This window comes from Hydra vulgaris, chromosome 12 (assembly GCF_038396675.1).
Source record: "Hydra vulgaris chromosome 12, alternate assembly HydraT2T_AEP".
NCBI lineage: Eukaryota > Metazoa > Cnidaria > Hydrozoa > Anthoathecata > Hydridae > Hydra > Hydra vulgaris.
Genome location: NC_088931.1, coordinates 68,631,845 through 68,642,500, shown reverse-complemented (window position 1 = coordinate 68,642,500; position 10,656 = coordinate 68,631,845). Strand labels below are relative to the sequence as shown.

At 26.7% G+C, this 10,656-nt stretch overlaps 4 protein-coding genes across 6 annotated transcripts in view; 1 reads left to right on the top strand and 3 right to left on the bottom strand.

Moving 5' to 3' along the window:
• LOC136088955 (uncharacterized) overlaps positions 1-10,656 on the bottom strand; it is a 202,786-nt gene that overhangs the window by 168,464 nt on the left and 23,666 nt on the right. The window lies entirely within an intron of this gene.
• Positions 1-10,656, bottom strand: part of LOC136088952 (uncharacterized) — a 135,503-nt gene that overhangs the window by 110,906 nt on the left and 13,941 nt on the right. The window lies entirely within an intron of this gene.
• LOC136088295 (uncharacterized) lies at positions 1,474-2,700 on the bottom strand. The gene is made up of 2 exons (XM_065811987.1): positions 2,225-2,700; positions 1,474-1,942 (listed from the first exon to the last, which is right to left on the bottom strand). Exons 1-2 carry the CDS (start codon positions 2,698-2,700, stop codon positions 1,474-1,476), a joined length of 945 nt encoding a protein of 314 aa, XP_065668059.1.
• Positions 4,750-6,421, top strand: LOC136088294 (46 kDa FK506-binding nuclear protein-like). Its single transcript, XM_065811986.1, has 2 exons — positions 4,750-4,978; positions 5,880-6,421. The coding sequence occupies exons 1-2, from the start codon at positions 4,750-4,752 to the stop codon at positions 6,419-6,421; spliced, it is 771 nt and encodes a 256-aa protein (XP_065668058.1).

Here is a 10,656-nt window from a genome sequence, read left to right as displayed (position 1 = left end):
ATTAATGATTTATATTTTATTTATATTTTTAATATCAAAACCAATGTAGAAGATTGAAAAAGCTTAACTGACTTAGCCTATAGGATTAGTGGCAGAAATGGTTACGTTAACGTTCTTGATGTTTGCAGAAAATGTCGTATTCAATTTATTTTAATTTTAGAAATACATTATTATTAATAAAACTTTGTTCAATTCCTATAAATTATTCAATTTTGTTTTTATAATTGAAATAAAACTTAATATTTAAATTTCTGATAAAATATTTCGACATCGTTACATCATAGAAATATAGCTTACAATATACTATTGGAAAAAAAAAATTACTGAAACATTTGGAAAATAATAAAATAATCAAACAAATAAATACTGAAACATTTAGAGAAATTAAATTTGGGCTCCTCATATTAGAGAACAACATATTTTGCTTAAGTTGGTCAAAATGAATGTAAAATATAATTTTTTTAGTTGATGCATTAACTACAAAAAGTGCTTCAATATAAATACAAGGTAAAATGCGAAATTGAGTTGCGGACCATTATACTATAGGTATTTCATGTTGCAACAGCTCTTTTAGCCGTTTTTAAACAATAATCATGACTATAAACGTGACTGCGCTGCTCCAACCAAAACTCTCAGTCGATGTATTTATATTTACCTGCATGCTCTCTCTTATAGTCAGTAAATGCATTTACACTTAATAACATACATTACTAATATATTTATATTTATTTGTATTTAAATTAATAATATAATCATGGTCCTTAAAATATGATATTTTGGTTTGCACAAAAGTTCGCATTTCACTAGTGTGTACTTTGCATTTTGCCTATTTCCTTATATTCAACAAATATTAAAGAGATATAGGGAAGCACTTGCACCCTTGATCCGTAAGCACCTTTGATCCTAAAGCGTTATCTCCATTCTTGCAAAGCCTTTTAAAGAGGGCTGATAGCCAGCATCGAATAATTATTTTACAATGGAAATCTTACTTGCCTAAGTTGCAAATCGAGCTTTATTATTATTAATGATTTAGATAATACTAAAATTAGTATTAGGTTATTCTATTAGTCATTATAGAAATTGTGTTTCTGAATTTTCAAATAAAAATAAAATGCAAATCCTAAAAATGATTATTTTTTAAAAAGATAAATTTTTTCAGTTTCTCGATTTTAATTCGGGGCGGGATTTATCATTCACTTACAAAGACAGAGGCTGATCTTGCCTTTTTTTTTTATGTTTGAGATAACTTTTAGACATGGAGTAAACTCCAAACATTTTTATGGTTATACTTACATTAAATAATGATACTTTGCAAATACTAAAATAAAAATAAATAAATATTATACCCAAATAAATTTAACCCCCCTACCCCATATGTGAGGGCAATGAGTTTGCAAAATATTTGCAAAATATTTGCAAAACGGCTGTTAAAGTATAAATTTTAAACTTTATGCGGAGCATAAAGTTTAAAAATTATACTTTAACAGCCGTTAACAAATGTTTATCTAGTCTAGCTTTAAAATAATTTACAGTTATTGCAGAAACCACTTTTTCAGGTAAAGCATTCCAATGAGGTATCACTCTGTTTGTAAAAAAATTGTGTCTCATGGTTATTTTTGCAAATTCTCTTTCAAATTTCATTGAATGACCTCTTAGACTTTGGGAAGAAGCTTTATAAAGCTCTTTATACCACAGTATCTTATCAATACCAGTTGTTATTTTGAAAAACTCAATAAGATCATCTCTTGTATGTCTTGTTTCCAGAGTTGTGAGACACAACTTTGCCAATTTTTCAGTATAACTTAGATGTTTTAGTTCAGGTGCTAACTTTGTTGCTCGTCTTTGAATTTTTTCTAGGTCATTGATATCGTTTTTATTACCTCGACTCCACACTAGAACTGCGAATTCCAGGTGTGGTCTAACCAGCGATGTGTATAATTGCCTTACCAATTCAGTGTTAAGATAAGTAAAGCTTTTTCTTATTAAACATAAGATTCTTAGATCATTGATATGTAACAGAAAGAGAAGAGGACCCAATACAGAACCCTGTGGCACACCGCTATAAATCTCTCATCAATCTGATACAGCTTCACTCATTACCACTTTTCATTTTCTGTTTTTTAAAAAAGAATCAATCCAATTTAAAATATTGCCTTTTATTCCATAGTTAGAAATTTTATATATAAGTCGATAGTGGGACACCTTATCGAACGCCTTTGCAAACTCTAGGAATAATATATCAACTGGATAATCATCTTCAATTTCAGTTGTAATAATATTGAAAGTTTCTAATAGGTTTGTTAGGCATCCTTTATTTTGTACAAATCCATATTGTTGAGGCTTTAACAGATTGTTTTCTGTTATATAAATTATCAGCTTTTTTCTAATTATTTTCTCTATTATCTTACATTGTATCGATGTTAAAGAGATAGGTCTGTATTTGAGCGGATCTTCCTTGTCTTCTTTTTTAAAAATTGGTGTAATGTTTTCAGATTTCCATAATTCTGGCATCTCTCCTGAATTAATCGATTTCTTGAGTATTAATGACAAAGGTTTGGATAATCCTTTTGCACAATGCTTTAGCACATAGGGACTGATGTTATCACAACCAAGTGACTTGTTTTCATTAAGTTCTAATAAATAATTATGTACAATATCTTCTTTTAGTTCTTGGTCCCAGTCACATTCAAATAATTGCATTGTTTTATTGATGAAATGTGGTAGATCTTGATTTTCTTTGACAAATACTGATTGGAAACTACAATTTAGTAGATTAGCAATGACTTTTTTATCAGTTATTATTTTATTGTCACTAGTTTTAAGTGCTAGTAGTTTTGTATGTGTTTGATTTTTTTGTGCATATGCATAGAAGAGCTTTGGGTTATGTTTCACATCTTTTGCTGACTATATTTCATGATCAAGAGTACATTTTTTAATTTGTTTTTTAATCATTTTATTAACTAGTTGTATTCATTATTTAGGTTTTGAAGTTTGTTGCACGCACTCTGCACCATAGATTACGTTTTTTTCTAATTAGATTCTTGATTTTTATGTTGATGCATCGATTTTGGATAGAACTAGGTGGTTTGAAGTGGTGAGGAATATATCGTTTGCAAGCCTTTTCATAAATTTTTAAAAAGTATTCATAGCATTGGTTTGTATTTATTTTATCAAATATTTCATCCCAATTTACTTTATAAAACATGATATTCATTTCTTGGTATTTTCCTTTTCAAAAATTAAATCTCTTATTGTTGAACTTTTTCTCACATGAATTGAGTATGTTAGTTTCCCATTTTAAGATGTAATGTCTTTTAGTAATTTGACCATCGCAATTTTATTTCATAGTAATTTAATCATCACAATTTTTTGCAAAGCATCTTTAATTGACGTAAGTATAAACAAATAAATGTTTGGAGTTCCATGTATGGAAGTTATCTCTCCAACAAAAAAAACGCTGGTTCAGCCCTTGCAGCAAGGGAGGGTCTGAGAACTAAAAAATAATTAAAAAGCTAATTGAAATTAGGATTTTGTTATAGTTAAGATAAATCAATAACCTTTGCACAATAGGACATAGTCTAGTTACTAAGTTCTGCACAATATTATATTGATGTTATAAATAAATATCTTAATACTCGCCTTTGGAAAATATATAGCTTATGCCCAAGAGGTGTGCGTGGGGGGTGGGGGTTGGGGGGCTTACTACCTTGATTCTCACCCTCAACATGCTCCTGATTGAAATCAAACTCAAATAATAAAAGTAAGAAAGTAAAATGCCTTAAATTTTATTTTTCTTATTTAAAACTAGAATTAAGATGCATGTATGTATGTAAGGATACAAAATGATCATTCTAAACTTATTTACATTTATTATAAACTTAAAATTGCTAAATTTGTTTATTTTGGAAAAACGCCCATAGAAGGATTTTCAAAAAACGTATTGGTTTGGTTTTGATACTAGTGTAATAAACTATTTTTATTTATTTGAAATTTATTTTTTGAAAAAAAAGTATTAACAATTGTAAAATGTAAAAAAATATTTAAATTTCTTCTGTTTTCATTTTTCCATTAGTCAATTTCTTTTACCCAAAAAATACCCATTACGCGTAGCATTCCTGCTTTTTTAGAATGAGTTTAGATTTTATAAAAGGAGTTTGATTAAAGAAAAAACCTTTTCTATTCGTCTATTATCAAAAAATAAGTGAGTTCGGTAATGCAACCTGGATAGTTTCGGTATTGCAACAACTACTGTTTAAAACCCAAATTCCCCGCAAAAAAAATAATGTCAAAAGCAAAGTAAATGTTTTTTGGACATTCGACATGATATATATTACATCCATCAAGAAAAATAACTTTAAAAAAGTTTTTAAAAAAACTTTATGTAACGTTTTTTTTCAAAATCAAAGTAGGAGATTGCACATTAATATATTATAGAAAGTTTACTTGAACTCAGAAACTTAAAATCGCCATGATGATATGAAAAACCTCAAAGTTTAGGTAAGTGGATTTTTTCCTTTTATAGCTTGATTTAAAGGTAATGAATAAAAAAAACATACCCCAATCATTTTTTCATGATCCCCATGCATAAATCCTCTTTTTTAGATTTTTCGGTAATGCAATGCCTATTTCGTAATGGGTCTTATTTTTAAAGTTTTTTTCTCAAAAATTTTTTTCGTAACTAACATATCTTAAAAATTTATATCTTTCTGATGAGAATTAAAAAAAAAAAAAAATTTTAAATCGCAAGCGATGCGGGTAAATTCTAAAATCCTGTGTGCCGATGACAGCGTGACAATAGCGAACACAGAACCACATACTGATGATGATGATGATGATGATGATGATGATGATGATGATGATGATGATGATGATGATGATGATGATGATGATGATGATGATGATGATGATGGTGATGATGATGGCTATGATAATGAGGATGGATATGATGATGATGATGATGATGATGTTGATGATGATGGTAATGATGATTATGATGATCATGTTTATATATGCATTTATATACAAAATATATCATAAATTTTGAATAAAAAAAAATACTTTAGGATGTATATATGTTTATGCAGCCCCAGTCACAAATCCCGCCCCGGTCCCTGCTATATTTAATCAAACCCGGCCCTGGCCAAATATCAACCCCGATCGCTTACTACCTTGGAGGTGTGTGTACCTTGGAGGCACGTCAATTGTGCTGCCTTTTGAGTTATTAATTCAAACTGAATTGTTTGAATTTGTAACTCAAAAAAATTCCTAACCAATGAGTATAGGGTAATTTTAAAACACTATAGTAGTGATGTACCTTGGAGGTAGCTAATGTTGTGTACCTTGGTGGTACCACTAAGATACACACTTGCATGATTTTGTAAATACTATTATGAGTAAAGTTTCCAATGAAAGTATTTCTTTAATGTAATTTGTTGTTAGAGTTTATTATAGTTTATTTTTGTTTATTAAGAATTTCTTTAGTATAATATGTTGTGGGTATTTCTTTGTTAAATTGTAAGCATTTTTTTAATAAGCTTACAGCTTATTATAAAATGGCTTAGTAATTAAAAATAATTAAATACTGATACAGGCATTTGCAATTATGCTTTAAAAACTATACTGCCCTTCCATTTTTTTAAAATTTAATTGTACAGGCATTTAATACAGTTTTAGTACATGTTTTTCAATTTTTCAATAAAATTTTGAAAGCTGCTGATCTACAGTATGGACTAACTTTGAAAGATTTTTGAAAATTACCAATTTACCAATTACTTACCAATTTGGGATAGTAAACCAATAAAAAGTACAATTCATCTTGGGATAGAAACCGAATGACTGGAAAAGATTGCCTGAAAATCTTATTTAAAAATATTCTAAAGAGTCATTGCTTAAAAAGTCTGAGGCAACAAGTCTGGTGAGCTCGACTGCTTTTAGTAGGGAAAATGTAGCAATGACTTTTCAGAATTATGAAGTAGCTCTTAGGCTTGAACAAAATCATGGAATTACAGCATTTAACATATGGAATGTTGACGAAATCAGTGTTAGCACTGTCCATAACCCTCCTAAAATCTTACCAAAGAAAGGTCAAAAGCAGGTTGGTGGAATGACTAGTGTCGAACAAGGATATAGTATAACAATGATTGGAGCAGTAAATGCTGGAGGTGACTATATGCCTTCTATGTTTATTTTCCCTCATAAGAACTTTAAGGATTTAATGTTAAAAGGGGCCCCAGAAGATACATTATGTAGAACAAACCCATCTGGATGGTTAAGTAAAGAATTGTTTCAAGGATTTATGAAACATTTTGTAAAGCATATTTTTTCAAGTAAGAAAATTCCCATTCTTTTACTTGACAACCATAAGATTATATATCAATACCAACAATCTAATTGGCAAAATATAATGGGATTACAATGGTAACATTTTATCCACACACTAGTCACAAAATGCAGCCCTTAAACAGAGGCGTATTTGGTCCATTTATTACTTATCACAACAATAAAATAAAGGATTGGATGTTGAAACCAGGCAATGCTGGGAAACCAGCCACAATCTATGATGTATCAAAAATATACATCATAGATTATGTCTCCTGATATTATTCTACCCTACCAAAAAAAAAAAAATAGAAAAAGTTGTCCTAAGAAAAAATATTGCATTTTAACTTCCAGTACTGTAATACTTTAAATTAAAAAAGAAAAAGCTGAGAAAACAATAAAAAAATCTGGCAATAAAATGAAAGGGAAAATTGATAATAAACAACTAATATCTGTTTAAAAAAAAAGGCTTAACTTTTCCTTAGAGAAAAGTACAGAATTAGAGGAAAATGTAAATGTAATATCTGACTGAGTCAAAAATAAACTTCAAAGCTATGAAAGATTCATATTTTAGAAAGAAACCAGCCTGGAGTTTTTAACATGCCACAAATTCAAGGCAAACGTGCTGTAAAAAACTTTGCAGCAGATGCACTAGAAGTTGTTGGTACCTTTTTTGAAAAGTCAGTATTTGAAAAAGGACACAAACTCACAAAAATTTATGGGAGAAGACAAAACTGTGTATTGGTTGGACAAATCAGACATGGTGTTTCAGTTGCATTATCCCTTTATCACAGGATGTTTAGCATGACAGCTGGAAAAACTATCATTTGGCATTAATTTTGATTACCTGAATGTAGAGTAGACAAATGCTAACTCTAAGTAAAAGACCTAATATTACTAATCTTTAATGTATACATTTATTATTATTCACTATTTTCTTAATTAATTTTATTTCTTATGTAAAATTTTAATACTTCTAAGTTTAAATTAGTTAAAAATTATAATTATATATAGCTATATAAACTAATATATAGTTTGTATAAATCTAACTAGTATGGACTTCACATCAGCCTCATTTGAGGCTAATGTGAAGTCCAATTATCCTATAAATAAACGTTAAACCATTATTTAACCAATTAACCAAAATTTTTCCATTATATACAAATTTTTATGTTGAGTACTTAATCTGTTGAAACAATTATACCTCTAAAGGTACAACATATATACCTCTAAAGAACAACACCGGTGGTGTAACTTGTCTGTAGTGTAAGTTATTTTTTTAAATTCAAAAAAAAAGAATGAAAAAATATGTCTGGATCTTTATTAGAAAATCTTTATTAGAGTAACTAATATCATCAAGTTAAAGAAAATATTTTGATACATTTACATTCCGATACATTTTTTATATTTGTCAAAGTTTGAAAATACCTCTGAGAGACACAACTCTTCCCTATATATATATATATATATATATATATATATATATATATATATATATATATATATATATATATATATATATATATATATATATATATATATATATATATATATATATATATATATATATATATATATATATATATATTTGTATATATATGTATATATATATGTATATATATATATATATATGTATATATATATATATGTATATATATATATATATATGTATATATATATGTATATATATATATATATATATGTATATATATATATATATATATGTATATATATATATATATATATATATATTTAAATATATATATATATAAATATATGTATGTATATATATATCTATATATCTATATATATATATATATATATATATATATATATATATATATATATATATATATATATATATATATATATATATATATCTATATATATATATATATATATATATATATATATATATATATATATATACATATATATATATATATATATATATATATATATATATATACATATATATATATATATATATATATATATATATATATATATATATATATATATATATATGTATATATATAGATTTTGAGTTTGTTGTCTTTGGGAAGAGCGGAAGGAAAAAAGTGATTCTTACGCCAACACATATGTCACTTTTAATTACTTTTGACTTTCGTCCAACATTTGCGTGTTGGACGAAAGTAAATACCATTAATTTAATTACAAATAAATCGTTTTTTAAAAAAACCACAAAAACGCAAATTTAATTGACCAGAATGTTTTTAAAAACATTCTGAATGTTTTTAACAATATAAACAATGTTTTTATTTTTATTTTTTTTAATAAAATATTTTTATTTTTAATATTTTTAATAAAATGTTTTTATTTTTATTTTTTTTTACTGTAAATCATGCGCGGAGTGTTGCTAGATCGACTATCTTATAGCCTGACTCGCAAGGGAGTGCTGCTACATCGACTGACAAATAGCCTGACCCGCAAGGGAGTGCTGCTACATCTCCTATCTTTTAGCAAGACCCGCAAGGGAGTGTTGCTAAATCGACTGCGGGTTTGGTTGGGGCAGGCAGTCTATCAAATAATAAAAAATATTAATTCCGGTCTTGCATTTTAATTTTTACTTTTTGTCAACAAAATATGGAAAAAACTTTTGGATAACATCTACGGGTTGTATATATATATATATATATCTATATTTATTATATTTTTTTTTTTTTAACAATCTAAATGCTAAATCAAATTTCGCAAATGTTAGGTTTGCAAAATGTAAAGAATTTGCTGTTTGAAATTCATTGGCATGCTTTCTATGCAGACTTTTGCATTGTGTTGGAGACTGGGGTTGTTATGTCACTCTCTTATAAGGGTTTTTATCAATTGCTGTTTGATAGTGATAATTTCTTTAGGAATTTATGGTTTTGTGAACTCCTATAGATATTCTATGGGGTTTATATCAGGTGAATTCCCCATATATTTATATGTATATATATATATATATATATATATATATATATATATATATATATATATATATTTATATATATATATATATATATATATAAATGTTAAAAATATAAATATAAGAATGCTAATTAAATTTTTTAATAGTTAACTTACTTAAAATCAAATTTCATTTTAAAACTATAACAAATCCTATCAAGCTATAACAAATATGAGTAAATGTTCCAGGTAACAAAAGAAAAACTACTTTAACTAAGATGAGTAAAATATATTTATTAGTTAAATTTTGACAAATATTTAAAAAATTTTTCTCTAACACAGAAGGCCTTTCATATAAAATTTTCAGCTGTGTATGAGATTTAAAAAACTATAAAAAACTCTTTGTATTGAGCTTCCTATAAAAAGTTTAAAAAGGAAGTAATTAAAGTTTATATAAAAAACTATAATTATCAATAATATAGCATAACTTGATTCTTGTTGGTAAGGAAATTTCAAAAGTAATGTGAAAATAATTATGAAAATAATAATGAAAATAATAATGAGCTTCATAATTAAGAAGTAAATTCTCATTTGAGAGTTTTAAGATTAGAAATAATTTAAAAAAAGGTTTATTTTTATGGCAATTGGAAACATGCTGATCAAATTTATCTGAACCAATACCTGTTCTGCATGTGTAGATGTGTAGATTAGTTCTTAACCTTAGGTTATTAGTTTTACCAATGTATGTTGTTTTTCCATCACATCCATTACATGATAGAAAATAAATAATATTTTTTGAATTATATGATATTGAAGCTTCAATTTACCCTACTTTACCAGATAATGAGGTAAAATGGTTAACAAACCGAAGATACATAGTACATAACTTACAACGTTTTGATACGCATTTTAAAACCTTGCATTCATTGTTAATAAAATCTGATTTTAATTTATTGTCTAAAACAGACAGTTTCAAAATACCATGTAGAGTAGTTAACAAATTTTCAAAATTAATATTTGCAAAATTTGTAGTTACAAAAGGTATAATTTTGCTCTTTTCTCTTTTTTGAGGTGCTGGTCCCTGTAGTCGAGCTTTAAAAATTCCATTATTAATGATTTTTACTGGGTAATTGCATCGAACTAAAAATTGTTTTAGTTGTTGAAGTCTGATTTCCATTTTTGTTGGATTAGATACAAAACAAATAATCAGTTTAGTTAATGTAAAAGGTATATTTTCCTTCGTGTGTTAAGGGTGATGACTATTGTAATTTAGATCAGGGGAATTTGTAGGTTTATAAAAAATATCAGTTTCAATAATGTTGTTATCATGTAGAGTAACTGTCTAATTATGTAATTATGTCTAAAAAGTTTAAAAATTGGTACTGTGTGGTTTTCATATATGAAATTTTAGATTGTTCTTCTGTATATTTG